The 18094-nt window shown below is 34.6% G+C and overlaps 1 protein-coding gene across 5 annotated transcripts in view; it reads left to right on the forward strand.

The window, feature by feature from the left end:
• The window catches only part of RALGPS2 (Ral GEF with PH domain and SH3 binding motif 2), a 169679-nt gene that overhangs the window by 124001 nt on the left and 27584 nt on the right, over nt 1–18094 (forward strand). For 4 of the 5 annotated variants that reach the window (XM_078440636.2, XM_078440635.2, XM_078440638.2 and 1 more), the window contains 6 exons: nt 3696–3833; nt 4836–4926; nt 9760–9827; nt 11394–11529; nt 12330–12481; nt 15757–15811. In XM_078440636.2, coding sequence (XP_078296762.1) covers nt 3696–3833; nt 4836–4926; nt 9760–9827; nt 11394–11529; nt 12330–12481; nt 15757–15811 — 640 coding nt within the window. Of the gene's footprint in view, nt 1–3695; nt 3834–4835; nt 4927–9759; nt 9828–11393; nt 11530–12329; nt 12482–15756; nt 15812–18094 lie in introns of those variants that run through there. The other variant, XM_078440639.2, reaches the window with a different exon arrangement.

The raw sequence follows: 18094 nt of genomic DNA on the forward strand, positions 1-18094 counted from the left end.
GGCTGAGGCTACAGAAGTAAAATAATCCAGAAAAGTACATGCAGAGTGAAAGATTAATGACAGAACCCTGGGGAACACCAGCTTCTAGAGAACCTTGAGGAAAAAGGAGAATGGACGGAGTGTGGGAAGGTAGGAAGGCTCAAGCCAGTAAAGCCAGTAAAGACCAAGGAACAAAGGGAATGATAAAAGTCCTGCTGCGACACTAATAAGCAGCAGGAGGAGACCAAGAGAGACATGTAAGGATTTCATAGTGAGCAGGTCTCTTATACCTTTTCTGAATAAGTTTCTTTTTTTTTTTTTATTTATTTTTTTTAATGTTTATTTATTTTTGAGAGAGAGAGTGTGAGAGGTGGAGGGGCAGAGAGAAGGAGTCACAGAATCCGAAGCAGGCTCCAGGCTCTGAGCTGTCAGCACCACGCCTGATGCGGGGCTCAAACTCACGACTGTGAGATCATGACCTGAGCTGAAGTCGGACACTTAACCGACTGAGCCACGCAGGCGCCCCTGAATAAGTTTCAACAGCGAGATCTCGATTTCAGATTATATAACGGGTTGAAAAGCAGATAAAATTTAACTGCCAAATGGTTTAGTTTCCACAGTATATTAAGAACTTAGAAATCAATAAGAAAAAGACAACCCAGAGGGAAAAAATGGACAAAAATCATTTCATAGAAATGTAAATGCATAACCTCATAACTAATCAAAGAACTGAAAATTAAAACACAATGAGATATTATTTAGCACCCACAAGATTGGCAGAAATTAAGACTGGTAATATCAAGTGTTAGCACAAGTATGGATCAGTAGAAACATACTGTCAATGGAGTATGAATTGATACAGCTTTAAAAAACAATGTGGCATCGTCTTGTAAAGTTGAACACTAATATACCATATATATGTCATATTTATAGCATATGATAGATCTATGTATTCTAGAGAAATTCTTTGTGTACCAGCGGGGAGAAGTAACTGTACCGGAGGGGAGAAGTAACTGAAAAGTCTGTCAAATAAAATGAATAAGTAAATTATGATATAGTTATATAGTTACAAATTCTTCAATTTAAGGAATTACAGCTACATTTAACAACCTGAATAACTCTTGGAAACAAAATGGTGAGATACAGCCATCACAGAAGGCTATCTTTTTAAAATTTTAACAGACACCTATAAATTACTTGTGGTGTACCTGTTCAAACTTTACCAATGTTACCATTTGACTTAATCACATGTGCATAAAATAGGATTTTTTCAAAGCTCAGAAATAAGCAAAAGTAAATAATATATCGTGCAGAGTTACAGACATATGTCTTGGGGAAAAGGAATAATCTTAAGTTTTGGAATAGTAGTTCCCTCTGGACAGGAGGCAAGGAGATGACACAGGGAAGGAACAGTACTGGTGATGCTGTAGTTCGTAACTTGACTGGTCATTCACAAGTATTTATTAACACATTACATGTGTTAGAATATACTTCTTTAAAAGGTAAAGTCATGATTCTCATACAGATACAAAATGAATATATGTCAAGGTTTTATTTAAATCATTAAATTTATAAGGGAATCAGGAAAATTTTGCAACCATTTCAAGGGAGAATTCAAAGTACTACACATTCCACGTAGGCACTAAAGAATGCTAAAATGAATTTACAGATAGTTACAAAACTGTTCAACATCCATAGAACATGAATCTGTTACATTTTACTAGACGTAAGCAACTGGCATTTTTATGGACAAGAATGTGTATTATTACCAGTTTTCAACAACTTACAGTTATGAAATAGCTTAAAAAAAAAAAAAAAAAAACCAGAAGAATACACCGGAGGCAAGACACCTAGTAATCTTTTTTGCCTTTTCAGAGTCTGTCACGTGTAAACTTATCTATGTGTCAAATATTTCATTAAAAAGAGATGAAGGATGAAATAAGTGAAGTGGACTAGTCTGTGTTTCTCTTAAAAGGTTTTGTTAAAGGGAAAGGGGCAGGGTGCTATCCGGAGGAGGGAATCAGATTTAAATGAAGGGTTGCCTCGATTTTGTTTTCTTGAAGAGGAGGTGGAGGTGTATGCATGGGCTCTAGTAAAGGAGCTGACGGGGGGTGAGTGATAGTGGAGAAAACAGCAAGTATTTTAAAAGAAGCAGTAGCAATTACACTCAAAGTCACAGTTTAGATCTGGGAAGGAGAAACAGATTCATATTCCTCTGAGATTGAAGGAAAAGGAAAGAAGCTAAGCTAAAGATTCATTTGAAGTCATTAAAAAAAAATTGAGAGTCTAAAGAAAAGGAAGTATTTATGATAGATAGCTTAAAGAATACCATTAAGATTTCCTGAATGGAAAGGAATGATAATAGGATGAATAAAAGGATTGCCACACCAACCTTTTAGATTAGTTGTTTTTAAGCACCTAGTGTCAAAACACTGCACAAGATTTTCATTTTCCTAGAGTGCAAGATAGAGCAACTGCCTTAACTGAGTTTATAGTTGTGAACAGATAAGATATAAACATGAGAGTTCAAACAGATTGTAAAGTCATAAAAATTACCAAGTGAATGGTATTATAGATACCGTATGAATTTATAACAACATGGAGGAGAGAAATTTGTGTACAGGTGTATATACTCTGAGCTCCAGCTCTATTACTAAAAGTTCACATGGCATTAGACACATATCTGTGGCCCTCAGATTCTTCATCTGTAAAATGAGGGGCGAGACTAGACAGTTCCTAAATTCCTTTCTTAGAATCTGTGAGAAAACCAAAGAACAGTTGACGCTGACCTGGATACAACAGAGATGAGTCTCAGAAACAGTCAAGGTGAATGAAATGGCGTGAGAAAAAAACACAGGGCTTATTTGGAAGGCAGCATGTGATGCATCGGTTGTGTTTTTTCTGAGAGTTCATGAATGTGGTATTTTTCTCTTTGAGTATAGTTGTCTTACACACTTTACATTTGTATAATAAACTCTCAGGAAATATTTTTAAATAAGTGACCTTGCATATCCAGAACTGGTAGAACCAAATTATTTTGGAGGTTATGTTATTTTTGTTGGTACAGAGAAACGGGGTCGGGGTTGGGGGAAGAGTTAGCTTCAATTTGTAGTCCTATGCACTGTTTCAGAAATTCAACTGCTAATCTTCAAAACAAGACATTTTTACCAGGATGAGGCAGTTTTCAAAGTATTTAATATTCAGGTGATAGTTATCAACTTGAGGCAAGGGAATATAGAACTAATACTAAGTAACTACCCCATGCCACGTACTGTCGAGGCCAACTTAGCTGCTTCAGCCTATCCTTAGAAAATAGGCGCTAGTTGTATAGACATAAAAACCGACGTACAGAAGTTAAAATAAGTGTCTCCATATGTACAACTAGTCAGAGGCAGAGACAGTTCAAGAGCTCATCTCCTTTCCACGAGGTTCCAAAAGTGCCAGTTTTGACTCCAGCCTCAAACTATGAAATGGTATCATAAGGGACATTTACAAAAAACACATATTATTTACGTATCTGACCCCAAATCCATGGAAATCTAGGCCTCAGTCATCATGTTTTAACAAGGCTGTGGTATATTAAATAACAACAAATCCTAAATACGGCATGTATATTGAAATACCGTTGTAAAGTAGCTTTTTTTCCCCCTTTTTCATTGTGTCCTACTCTTCCAGGCTACAATAAGAAAACACTCATTTCTCTCATTTTGTTTCAGGTATCTATTTGTCAGATTTAACATACATTGATTCAGCATACCCATCAACTGGCAGCATTTTAGAAAATGAGCAAAGATCAAATTTGATGAATAACATCCTTCGAATAATTTCTGATTTACAGCAGTCCTGTGAATATGGTACGTTTTTGGGGAATACCACTGCACCATTATGCTGTGATTCTGTTGGTTCATTTACCTGAACCAACCATTTGCCTTCATTAGCCATTTTTCACACAGCAGGAAACATTATCCTAATATAAAGGAGATTAGTGATTGTTTCATTTCACTCTTTAATATTTAGCATCCTGTTTGAGATTTTGCTCAATTCCTTAAAGGAATTGAAATATTTCATATTTAAATTTTGAAGTTTTATCTTTCGCTCTTCTGCTACTTTGTAGAAACTGTGCTAACATTATTTATAAAATTATTTTTTATTATCTTCATGTCATTTGATACTCCTCAACTATTATGTAAATATTTCTTATATTTTTCAGTTAGGGAAGGAGCTAAGACCTCTGATCCTAGTAACAATTGACTAGCTTTCTTGAGTTCGATAATGGGTAGATAACCAATTTTTGTTCAAGATGTAGTTTATGGAAACACATGTAGAAAGAGCTTACACAAACTCAGGTGATGAGCAAAAGGGGGTAGATTTTTTTTTAATGTTTTATAATGTCTGGATGCTTTCAGTTTGATAGGGAATAAAGATACCGTAGTGGTATGTGTTTTTATAATATTAAAAAACAGTGAGCATACTGTTTAAATTATCTGATTTATTTAAAATAGATTTGTCTTAAAGCTAACTTATATGCATGTATACTTTTAAGAAAACCTCAGAAACTTCCTGAAAGTGTATATGAGGGAGGAAATTTATCCAATACATGGGATTTTGTCAATTGAATTGTTTGGGGAGAAACCAGAGTATGTTTGCTTTTTTTTTTAAATCTACATAAACAGCATGCCTTTAGTTTTACATTAAATAAAATTAAATAAAATCTACCTCAGTAATGTCCTTCTAGAGTTCATTTAAATTTTGGTGCCACATGGCCTTAATTTTTAAGTATATTTTTCTCAGATTAACTTTTAAAAATCTGGTTAAGATATACTTTATAAGATAATCTTTTATCACATTTTGCCTAGATATCCCCATGTTGCCTCATGTCCAAAAATATCTGAACTCCGTTCAGTATATAGAAGAACTACAGAAGTTTGTGGAAGATGATAATTACAAGTAGGTTGGATCTTCAAAAGTGGTCTGTTTAACTTTTTCCTGTCTTCTACCCTTTCGTCCCCATGTATTTAAACATCTGACTTTTATATCGTATCATACAAAATGCCTATTCCAGTTGTGTCTTTACAGTAGCAAAGGTACTTATGTTTTTTTTTTTTTAATCACTTGGTATGATTGAGCCAGTATACAAATACCTCGTCTCTTCTTTTGTTTTAAAGTATTTCACCTTTCTCAAGTTGTTGAGAGCTGATGTTTGATATTTGATAGTTGTGGTTTGGATTTCTTCCTTTCTATATTGAAACGTTGAATCTTTATGGAAATTTATCTTTTTTTTTTTTTTAAGTTTATTTATTTAGAGAGAGAGTGCGTGTGCATGCATGCAAGCAGGGGAGGAGCAGAGAGAGAGGGAAAGAGGGAGAGAGGAAATCCCACGCAGGCTCCGCATTGACAGAGTCTGATGCGGGGCTCAAACTCAGGAACCAGAAGATCATGACCTGAGCTGAAACCAAGAGTTGGACACTTAATTGACTGAGCCACCCAGGTGCCTGTGGAAAGTTCTCTCTTAATAGATTGAAAAACTAATGAAACAGTCTACAAATAGGAAAATTACTCCTTTTTTTAATGGTAATTTTTGACATATCTTTGAATTTGTTTTTAGTTATTTTTGTGGATGGAGAGAATAATTGAACTTTTTTACTTCTGGGTTAGAGATATGTGTCCAGCACCACACTTACCCTTTTCTCTATTGTAGCAAGTCCTTCACTAAAGATCTTAAAAAAGCACTTTGAAATACCGTTGTCCGTTTCCTTCTCCTTAACATCCACAGTACTGCCCAAGGTGGGAAGGATCTTTGAATTATTAACCCTTTTTATTTTCAGTGGTATGCTGCATGTAATCATAACTGCCAGTGTTTTTTGTTTCCTTTTTTCAAAAGATGGGAGGATAAAGAGCTTATTTATTTCCCTTGGGGCTTCTGATATTTCTTATGGCTTTCTTTGTTAATTTCAAATAAAAAAAATTTTTGCTTAGCCTTATTATGCCAATTATTCCCAAGCTTTCAAATTACCTTTTGTCTTTCACAAATATTTTTTACACATACTTACTTTATAACTTACCAAGGTGAGAGACTAGGTTATTTTTCAATATTAATGCTTTATATAAAAATTTTCTTACAGTGGTCATCAACTTTCTTGTTGCATAAGTTTCAACAGTTCTTGAAGAGCAGACTTAGTACCAATAAAAGGCTAAAAATTCTGGAAAATAACTAGAAATAACTTTTCTTTAAAGACTAACTGTATTAAGCTCTAGGTATTATATATTTAAATATATCTATACTAATGTTTAAAAACTGTTATTGCTATCTGTTTCCCCATTTGGTAATATTACCACTTTATATTTCTGTATCAATTTTTGTTTTATAACAGATTGTACATAGTAATTCATTTGAAAATATGTGAGGTCACTGAACCCGCTTTTCAAGGCTGGAGTTTTTTCATAAATCTGTTGTCCGGCCCTAAAGTTGTGAGCTTCTTCAGTCCGATGGTCTGTATATTGTATTGACCACTATTTCTTCCGTGTCAGCTCTAGTCACTGACATAGCATAAAACACTCATGTTTTGTCCAGTGAGGTATGGAAGATTATCTTAAAACTCAAAATATGATTAAGTAGTTATTAAAAATTTCTATACCTGGCTCAAACTTACCAGATTTAAAAGAAGTTAGGGGCGCCTGGGTGGCTCAGTCGGTTAAGCGTCCGACTTCGGCTCAGGTCATGATCTCACGGTTCGTGGGTTCGAGCCCCGTGTCGGGCTCTGTGCTGACAGCTCAGAGCCTGGAGCCTGTTTCAGATTCTGTGTCTCCTTCTCTCTGTGACCCTCCCCCGTTCATGCTCTGTCTCTCTCTGTCTCAAAAATAAATAAACATTAAAAAAAAATAAATAAATAAATAAATAAAAGAAGTTAAACTATTTTGGGCACCTGGGTGGCTCAGTTGGTTAAGCGTCCGACTCTTGATCTCGGCTCAGGTCATGATGTCACAGTTTGTGAGTTTGAGCCCCCGTCAGGCTCTGCGCTGGCAGCGTGGAGCCTGCTTGGGATTCTGTCTCTCCCTCTCTCTGCCCCTCACCGTCTCATGTTTTCTCTTTCTCTGTCTCTCAAAATAAATAAATAAAAACTTTTTAAAAATACAAATAAAAAATAAAAGAAGTTAAACGATTCAGTAGGGGTGAAGCCTAAGAAATTGTTGCAGTTATAAAGGATGGTGAATTGTTATTGACTGCTGTGAAAATAAAATAATAAAGTGTTTATGTAAGCTGATTTTTACTTTGCTAAAAGGATAAAATAGCCCAATAAGCCACTAAGTAGTGTTAAATCTCTGTAAACTGACATAAGATACCTTCATTTTTGTAGGAAAGCTGATGCTATTGTACTGATTTTTGTTTTCATGAGTAGCTAGAACCAGAAGAGCCTTCCGATTATATTCATTTTAATAAATATTTACTAAGCTTTTGCCACAGGTGAGTTATTATGCTAGTTGCTAGGATTATAAAAACAAAATCTTATTCTTGCCCTTAAGAAATCCAGTCTAATACAAAACACATCCACAAAACAGATGACTACAAACCACGTCAGACATCACCATAATAGAGATATGCCCAGGGTGCTGTGGGAATGCAGACATGGGGGGAGACCTAACTCAGCTTTTGAGTGGGAAAAATGAGGAAAAAGGAAACGTGAAGAGCTTCAGGAGACGGTTGTCACCTGAGGCTTAATCTTAACAGGGGAGTGGGAGATGTCTCCACATAAAGAGTGAAGAAAGGTGTTCCAGGGGATGGACTGACCAAAGGAATAGAGAGGGAAACTGTTTTTGCTTGGGGGAACAAGTCCCTTGGTGTTGTGTTGTTGGCCTCATATGGGAGACTGAAGAAAATAATTTTTAAAGCTGCAGTTCTGATGCATGAACCTACTAATTCAGTGTACTGAAAAACAGCATTTTAAGATAAGAGCTATTAAAATAATTAGAAAAAAATGGTTTTTATGTTGAAAGAGATTTAAATAAAAATGACACCTTGTTTATCCAAAAGCCTGTTTTTGGCATCTTCATCTATATAGGCAACCAGTATAGATAATACAAATTACGTGCATGGTTTGTTTGTTTGTTTGTTTGTTGGGGTTTTTGTTTTGGTGTGTAAAAAGTGACTTTATCACCTTGGGCAGAAAGAGCTGCCACATGCATGTTTTTTAATCAGCATGAAAATCTTTCAAAGTTACTTCATTTTAATACTGAACATATCTATTCTCAGCGAACTAGCAGCACTATTACTGGATGGTGTTTTGATGATGACACAGGCAACTGACACTCTAACCTCACTGCGTGCTTTAAGATGCTTTTTATAGTGCTGAGAGCAATGTGATTCACCCATGGCTTCCTTTCTCTTCCTCTCTTTTGCAGTTCTTTATTAAGAAATTGTAGTTATTTTGTTTACTTCTGTGTCCCCCACCTACTAAACTGTAAGCTTCAGAAGGGCAGGGACACCATGTCTGCCCTTAGTCTCTTACATTCAGTGCAAAGAGCACAGTGCCCAACACAAAACAGGTGTTTAATAACTGTTTATCAAATGAATGAATTCACGGGGCACCTGGGTGGCTCAGTTGGTTAAGCGTCCGACTTCGGCTCAGGTCATGATCTCGCGGTCCGTGGGTTCCAGCCCCGCGTCGGGCTCTGTGCTGACAGCTCAGAGCCTGGAGCCTGTTTGAGATTCTGTGTCTCCCTCTCTCTCTGACCCTCCCCCGTTCATGCTCTGTGTCTCTCTGTCTCAAAAATAAATAAATGTTAAAAAAAAAAAAAAAATGAATGAATTCAGTACACTCTGTAGCCCAAATAATTAAACTGCTGTGTAAAAAGAAAAAGAGCAGAGAGTTCTGATTAACTGTACATCTGTTCAGTGCTGTATTTTACGCTGTCAAACAATTAGAATATAATCATATATAATTCCCTTGTTAGGTAATCAAGTAAATCAGCTAAGAACCTATAATAGATTTATCATGATGAATATCACTTGTATTCTACAATTTCATTAAAAAAAACAACTCCAGTGGGTAGAATGCTTTTTAAAAATATTAATATTTAGACAGATATTTAGTAATGATAGGCTTTGTGGACTATACCAAAGTGTTTTCTACAACTGCTTTATTATTCTATTTACTGAAAGTTTCCGTGGATAGGAGTCCTAATCTCTTATTGCTGTGGAACTCAAAACTGGATATATTATCCTAAATGAAACTTAAGTACCAGGTAATAAACTTTGAGTTAGGACAGGGATATACTAGGAATTTTGCAGACAACCTTTTTATTATTGAAGATCTTTTAAGAAGTTGAATTGGTTTTTTGAGGTGTTTTGGAAATTTTCAGTGCTAGAGAAGCCATTAACCCATCCAGCAAAGATTCTAGAAGTATTTGCATGATACATTTAGTAACATACATGAAAATTCCTGAATTGAAGTGTCAGGTATCAATATAACCTCAAGTTCTATCACTTTGTAGTCATTCATCGAAAATCTTTGGCAATATTGGGGTACTTTGGAAAGATTTTTCTGTTTTTAATTATAACTTGTTAATGTTTTTCCCCTCCCTAATATTTCCTAGAATAACCGTAAGATCAGCTTTTGTATGAAGATGATAGGAAATTTACTATTGAAGATTGCTCTTGACGAAAAATATATAGTTGAGATTATTTTATAAAAATGCTTAATTTTTTGTGAGCAAATACATAATCTTGATGTTATTTTGTCAAATGTTAATATTTTATGTGTTTTGTTTCTTTTTAAAATGCAGGCTTTCATTAAAGATAGAACCAGGGACCAGCACACCACGTTCTGCTGCTTCCAGAGAAGATTTAGTAGGTTGGTGCATAGTTTTCTCTGATGACTGAATAAGAAATCAGATAACCTAATAAGAAAGAATGTGCTTCAAAGTAAATATACTTAGCACATTTTATAATACACACAAAAGTTGATTTTTGATATTAAAATATATCACTTTTTTGTTTGGGTTTTTTTTTGTTTTTTATTTAAAAAGTTGTTACTTGAGGGGTGCCTGGGTGGCTCAGTTGGTTGCGTGTCCGACTTTGGCTCAGGTCATGATCTCATGGTTTGTGGGCTCGAGCCCTGCATCAGGCTCTGTGCTGAGACCTCAGAGTCTGGAGCCTGCTTTGGATTCTGTGTCTCCCTCTCTCTGCCCCTCCCCTGCTAGTGCTCTGTCTCTCTCTCTCTCTCTCAAAAATAAACAAACATTAAAAAAAAAGTTTTTTTTTAAAGTTGTTACTTGGAATTTGTAGTAGTGTACAAACAAGCCAACTAATCAAGAAAAATAGATAACAAATAAAAAAAAGATAAGTATTTATGAATATCTCTTCTTTTTATTATTAAGAATACACTGTCCTAGGCAATGAAGGTTGATTACATTAGGAATTTCTGGGGTCTGAGTGGAAAATTTTACTAATTTGAGTAATTATGGAGGTCAGTTTTAGTGACTTGACTTTTCAGAAATTTCACTTTAATACTGGGCTACATCCTGAAAATACTAAAAAAATAGTCACAGTTCCTTAATTTACTTGTCGCATTGTAATGGGGATAATATGTGTATACCACAGATAATTAAAAATGAAAAATTGGAGATAATTGGCTATTATTTAAGAAATTATTAATAAGCACCTTTTTGTAATTTCAAATGCAGACTTTGGCCCTAAGCTTCATAATACCGCATCCCCTCAAAGTATTTGGAGGCTGATCTAATAAGATGTGGAGGAAGCAAGGAGACAAGCCATGACAATATCTAGGAGAGGCTTACAAGCAGAGGAAAACATGGCAGTTTAATCTCTTAAATTTGCTTTTGTTTTTATTGTTAAAGTGATATTTCGCAAATCTGTGTACTTTTCAAGTTCTATTTTTTTAAATTCCCATAAGCCTGGCGATGTTAATATTCAAGTTGAAATTCCAACTTGAATGCTTGACCTGCCCTGCCCTACACTCTCTTTCTCTAAGAGAAAACTGAAACTAAGAGAAAGAAGCAGTGTGTAAACTGAAATGAGCACTGAACTACAGGACTCAGAGAGCTGAGTGATTGATTAGTTCAGGCTTTATGTGCAATGTGATATCCTGAGCCTGTCTCTTCTAATTCTTCTTCCTCTGTAAGTGGGGAAAAATGCTTCTACTGCCTGCTTAATGCAATAAAATAGGAAGTAACAGATTTGATATGTTTTGGATTTTGTGTTTTAAGCAGAAAGTATATATTTTAATGTTCAGTCATTTAAATAGAATTAGCAATATTATTTTATTTAAACCACATTATAAATTTTCTATCAAGGGATTAAAAAGAAAACACTCTTTTGAAACCATTTGAAAATTTCTCTCTCTCTCTCTCTCTCTTTCTCTCTCTCTGTCACACACAAACACACATTTAATTCTTAGGTCCCGAAGTAGGAGCATCTCCACAAAGTGGAAGAAAAAGCGTGGCAGCTGAAGGAGCCTTGCTACCGCAGACGCCACCATCCCCTCGGAACCTGATTCCCCACGGACATAGGAAGTGCCATAGCTTGGGTTATAAGTCAGCATCTTTAACTTTATCTTTTCAGATTTTTAAATTGTTTCTAGTTGGATTTATTTTCTGGATATTTTGTCCGTTAAAATAGTGTCCTGTGTAGTTTTATTTGTATAACAATAGTTTTTTTCTGATTCAGTAAAATATCTTGTTTGCTTAAAAGCATTTAGTTCTTCCTTAATTTGGAAATAAGCTTCTCCCAACAGTGCCTTTACATTTGGGGGAGATAAATGAACTATATTACAGAGCATCATCGTAAATAAAATCAGGAAAGCAATATACCATTTTCCTTTTAAATTATCATCTTCGTATCACGACAGTCATTGTTTGTCTTAATCAAAATGAGTCGCCATAAATTAAGGTTTATAAAAATTACTCCTTTTATTCCTAAACATAAAAGGAAACTGTTTTTTTGTTTAACATCATTGACTTTGCAAGACTTTTCTCAAAATGGGGCCCATAGTTCACCTTTGCCATGATTTTTGTGAAAATTTAATAGTTATTTTCCAAAAGCAAATGTAAATAAACAGTTTTTTAATGGACCTGAGACTTAAGGTGAAATTAAGGTATTGTCTGTTATATAGATAGATAAAGTCCTGGCCTGGTTTCCTAAAATATTTTCCCTAAACTGCTGGTTTGAGGCTTTCATGGTGAAATCTGTGTGTTCATTAGTATGAGAGTTCAGAAGTCAGGTCAGGATAGCAGGTAAGTCTTCTGTGTCCTGACTCTTTATATAAGAGTATCTTTTATATTTTGAACTACCAACAGTAATAAAAGATATGAAAAATATTTCTCTTTGTTTCCAGTTTCATTCATAAAATGAACACAGCAGAGTTTAAGAGTGCAACGTTCCCAAATGCAGGGCCAAGACATCTATTAGATGATAGCGTCATGGAGCCCCATGCACCGTCTCGAGGCCACGCTGAAAGTTCTACTCTTTCTAGTGGAATATCAATAGGTGAGAAATACTTCTCTGGGAGGATTCCAAGTTATGTACAATGAGACTTTTAATCAAACTCAGCTGGAAAAAAGAGTCATTAATCCTATTATACTTAGAGAAAAATTGATAAAGGCAAAGTTAACAATTAGATATAGGATCATATTACTAGTAGCTTCCGAAGTTAATGATTCATGGTGTTTTTAAAAGTGCTTGATGGTTTTGACTCCAAAAGGGGAAGCATTTGAGAAATGGTGGGAAAAGAAGGTAGACTGGTTGAATTGGTTACTTCATGCAGTTTGTAGGAATGAGGAAAGAGAGGCAGTGTTGGTGTACTCCCTGTCTTTTGGATTAAGCAGCTAGTTAGATAGTGGCGCTATTGCCATAGTAGAGAAGACCAGAAGAACGGTCATTTGTAGGTGGTGAAGTATTTGTGAAGGAAGACTGGGTTTGGGGAATTAGGAATTCTGTTTTAGACATGTTTGGTACACATGGAGTTGTCAGGTAGGTAACTGAATATATGACTTGAGCTCAGTGGGTAAGATTAGGTCTGTAGATACAAGTATAGGAGTTAGCATATTTATAGTATTTCAGGCCACGGGACTGGTTGAGTTCACCAAGGGAGAGAGTGTAAATAAATAAGACATACTAATGTTTAGAGGTCTGATTATTATTTGTTTTTTTTTTAAAGATGGGCCATCAGAGGAAATATGAAGGAGGGACCAGTGAAGTAGGAATAAAAATCAGGGTGTGGGATCAGAAAAGCCCAATAGACAAGTATCTTCAGGAGGAAGGAAGTATCACTATCAAATGCAAGAAAAAGAAAAAATAAGAATGGGAATTGATGAGTGCATTTGGCAAGATAGAAGTCATTGGTGACCTTGATAAGAGTTGCTTCATAGAATAATGTGGGTGGAGTCCTGATTGGAGTAGCCTGGAAAATGAGAGGTGAAGAAATACAGATAGTTATCGTGAAGGGGACTGGAAAATCAGGACCATACTGGAAAGGGAGATGAGGAATTTGTTTTTACTTCCTAAACTTATTTATTTTCTGAATCGTTTAGATGAGCTTTATTTCTTTTGATAATTAGAAAAATCTTCATAAATACTGATTTATTTTTTTAAAGGATAAAAATGTCTTCCTCTCTGATTAAGTACCAGGTTGGTCAAGGGCTATGCCAATTGTTAATAGGATCATCTTAGTATTGATGAACAGTCAATAGAAAGAAATCCAAGAAGGAGTTCATTTTCTTAAACATACTGACTTCCTTAACCTTTGAGAGTTCCAAACCTGGTAAACAAAATTGATTTAGAGCTTTCTGGCACCATTCAGTTTTTTAATTCCAAAGTTCACCCTTTGACAAATGCAAATGATTAAATAGTGACAAAATTCACAAAATACAAGACTGATTAGCCACCTGAAGTACCTCTTTGTTGATACTGTAAGTCGTCTATATGCAGGTATCAACCTCAATCTGAAAAATAATACAGAGAATAATTTTGCAAAAGAGAAAGGAAGAACTTTTTTCCCGTTAAAAATTTGTTACGCTATGGAATCTGGCATTCCACTTAAATGAAAAAATAATAATTTTTTAAATTACAGCTCTCAAGTATACATATTATTTCACTTTTCCCCCTCATAAGTTTTATAATGAAAATTCTTTAGTTTATTTGTGGCTTTTACTTTCTATAGATGTTCTTTTTGTTACCACAGGATAATTATTTATCTGGTTATTTTATTCAGTTACAGTTAGTGTCTCAGTTTATAGGCCTTTCTTTTAGAACAGGAAGAGACTATTTTAATTTTTGCCTTTGTGTTTATTTTTTATTAATTCTAAGGCTGTTAAGAGGATAAGCAATAAAGATTGTTACATCCTTGTTTGTAAATTAAGAATGTTAGACATAGACCGTACCTTGCAAGGTTTTTGTTTTAAAACTGTATATTCTGGAAAGAAAGTAAATCTGTAACCCTAGATGGTAGATGTTACACACACACATACACACACAATTTATAATTACAAAAGGGTTTTTTCCTCAGCTGTAACTTTAACATATAATATCAATCTGTACCGTAGAGGTTTTGAGAAAGTACTGCAGAGAAATTAACCAGTGCTTGGGACAGTGGCCTCTGTGGTCCAGATATCTTAGATAACCTGAAGTGGTCTTGCCTAGCCAAGAGAAGCATATCCACTCTGGACTGGAAAAACATATTTTCTACAAATAAGTCATACTAATTATGATTCAATTTTCAGTCTTTGCCACATAATGTTACAAATCAAAAGATGATCTAGAATACCCTACCGCCACTAACAGAATACTGGCATTTTCTCATCTGACCCACACAACCAGAAAATTATTTCATTGACTATTAACTAAGCTCTTCCGAGGAGAGTATATAGCTAGGGCCACTCTAAATACATAGACGAGGTATCAATCCATCACATATAATGCATACCTTTTAGCATTGGAGTTTGAGTCTGTCATGGAACACTGGTATGAAAGTCTGATGGACAGTTTAACTTGACACATATGGGACACATTAATCATCAATTTCATTGAGAGCCAGAATTATCTTTAAAATAACTTCTAAATCAGTGTAAGCTGTTTTTGACTCTCCAGATTTATTCTTCTCAGTTTTTTTCTTTAGCTAATTTAAAACTTTGTATGTTAGCTGCTATTCTGGCCAAAGAGAAAGTTTTTACGTTGTTACGGCACCATTGTTATTTTTTTCTTTCTAATTTAGGGATTCCATCCTCTTCTACCTTGCCTCTAAAGGCAGAAGTTGAATTTCATTGAACTTCTTTTTTTTAATGTTTATTTATTTTTGAGAAAGAGAGAAAGAAAGAGAGGAATTTCGTTAAGCTTCTTATCCTTAAGGCAATAATGGGTTTTTAAAGGAATACAAAGAGAAGGAAGTGTATCGCAAACCTCTTAAGAATTTCACAATTATATTCGTCTTAAATTATGACAAAATTTTGAAATTTTGAAAAGTTTTATGCTTATGTACATTCGCTGATGGTAGATAATTGTTTATAAACATAATGCATTTGAGCTCTAAGTAGACCTGCAAAAGTGTTTTATGCTCTTTGTTATTTTTGGTGGTCTTGTTAACTATATTCCAGTATGTTGCAGAATAAGCCTCGCAGCAGTAACACAAGAATGAAGAATTAATTTGTGGATGTTCACCCACAGATAACATGATTATCATTTTATAAGTACAATTAGAAAATTTATTTTTAAAATACAAAACTTAAACTAATTCTGATGTTTAAAATTAGAATAACTTTTGATTTTAGGTAGTAGTGATGGTTCTGAACTAAGTGAAGAGACCTCATGGCCTGCTTTTGAGAGGTAAGAAAAATTGTCCATTTGAACTGCTTTGAGCTGAGTTGGTCTTTCTTAAAAGATCATAAACATTTTAACAGATAAAATTTGTTACATATCTGGAAGGGACTATTTATAAGCTTACAACTGGTGGCAGAAATTAGAAGTTGATATTTAAGTCTGGAATTGAGTCTTAGCTCATAAATCTATGTTTATTTGGTGCCTTGACACGTGGATTTGAATTTTAGTACCTGTAAAACAGTAATAACCTTACCTACTTACGTGTTTGAAGTAAAATTATTGCCTTAAATTCTGGTTCATTTCAGTAGTTTCAAGGCATTTAATAGAATGGTCTACTTCATTCTCTGCTACCTTGTCAGGGGCAAAAGGACTTAGTAAATTTTAAATTATACTATAAGTAAAGCAGCTTAGAGTTTGAGTTTAAATTGTCAGCAACTCAGAGTTTACATACAGCACACAGATTTATGCTGAAATGCTCTAAGTCATGCTCCGTTCTCCTTTCTTTAGGGCTTTAAGTAGTGGAAGTTGTGCTCTTCCTGCAGCAAATCCCATGCTGTATTGATCTGCCAGTATAAGATCTCCTTAAAAATGTAGCCAAACAGCGCAAATAATTTATTTACTAAATATCCATTAGGACTCTTATATTGTCTTTGACCATTTCAGTTCTTCCATTTTCGGATTTATAAGATGCTTGACTCTTGCCAAAATAATTGCCCCCTTTTGTATGTAAACTGGACATCCTAAGTTTCTAAGCAGCAGAGTGTAGTTGAGATTGAATTTAGAGTATGGAGTTGAAAATAGTTACCTAATGCCCTATCAGTCACTTCTTAATAGAAAATAATTTTATTAACTATACATTTGAAATTAAACTGTATTGGAACTGGAAAATTATATTCTTGTTCTTGATGAAACTTCATAACGATTTCTCTCCATTATGTGATTAACATGCTGTTTGTAAACCCAACATTTCAAAGTACTTTTAAGCCTTTCTACTCTACTTGTCAGTGTTATCAACTCTTACTCTTTGCTTTGGGGGATCTTACCTTGTTTTTGCATACTGTTTCTCTTCCAGCTTTTACATTCAGTCTCTTTATTAAGTAAGGTTTGCGTGAAACGAGAAAAACATGAGAGTTGCCTCTGGCATGCTGTCGGTACAAGTCATTTTAGTTCTTTCCCTCTAGGAAGAGCATCATATGTTGGTTATAGAGTATACTGTAATCTTTAGATAAAAAATATTAATGGAAAAAACGTTTGTCAGTTTGAATGAGTTATAAGTGAGTGAGTAACCAGGACGGTGTCGTGTTCAGTAATCTGTCCATCCTCGTCCCAGCAGGTTACTTCTGAAGACTGTATGTAACGATGTTACCTTCACATCTCAAAACAGTATATTTCTTTTATGACACATGTTTTGCTTTGCAGACATTTTCAGCTAAAAAAAATCTGTCTTTGCGCTAAGTTTAAATCTGTGGCTCTTGGAACATTTTGAGAGCAAATTAATGCTTCTCAGCAAGATTCAGACATGGAATAACAAAAAGTAAATAAAGAACGAGGATGTTTAAAATACTGCTTGTAGATAGTGGATTTGAAAATAGTAGTCTGAATGTTAAATCACTCTGTGTTCTTATTTACTACAGAGACATCAAGTATGTTGCTGCCTAAGTTGCTAAAGTAATGCTTTTTGCTTTAAATAACATTTCCCAACAGTGCTACTTTTGGCTTTTCCCAGGCAAAGACGTGTTGGTGTTTCTACGTGTGTGTTTATTTCCTTTGTTAAGTATTATATGCCATTTTGGATAAATATGAATTCAAACCGTTTTTATCATTTGTTGGCTTCATCATTTATTTCAGTTGATGTAGAAATAAAATAATGCCTTTATTACCCAGCTCCTCTCCTTTATTAGTTTTCTTGGATTTAATGTAAAGGATAGAGAGGAAAATAAGATGTTTAGGCCACATTAAGTCTACAGCCCACATCGTTTTTAGGTGTCTTCATAGGGACATATAATAAAAATGAATTATTTATATAAATCCAGATAGCATTTTTGAACTGGAATCGAAGAACTGGAATAGAAACAAAAGGGTTTTCGAAGTATTTTCCAGGCTTTGATAGTATTGGTTATAAATAACTTTCATTATTTTAGCAGATTTATGAAAGCAAATGTATATAAAATGTATAGTATATACTAACACCTGTAAGTATATCTAGAATCAATAGAAGAAAACATTTTTTTTTTAATCTATGCTGCATGCTTAAGAAAGGAGCCACCACATTTAGATTTAGAAAGGATT

This window comes from Panthera onca, chromosome F1 (assembly GCF_046562875.1).
Source record: "Panthera onca isolate mPanOnc1 chromosome F1, mPanOnc1 haplotype 2, whole genome shotgun sequence".
NCBI classification, from domain to species: domain Eukaryota; kingdom Metazoa; phylum Chordata; class Mammalia; order Carnivora; family Felidae; genus Panthera; species Panthera onca.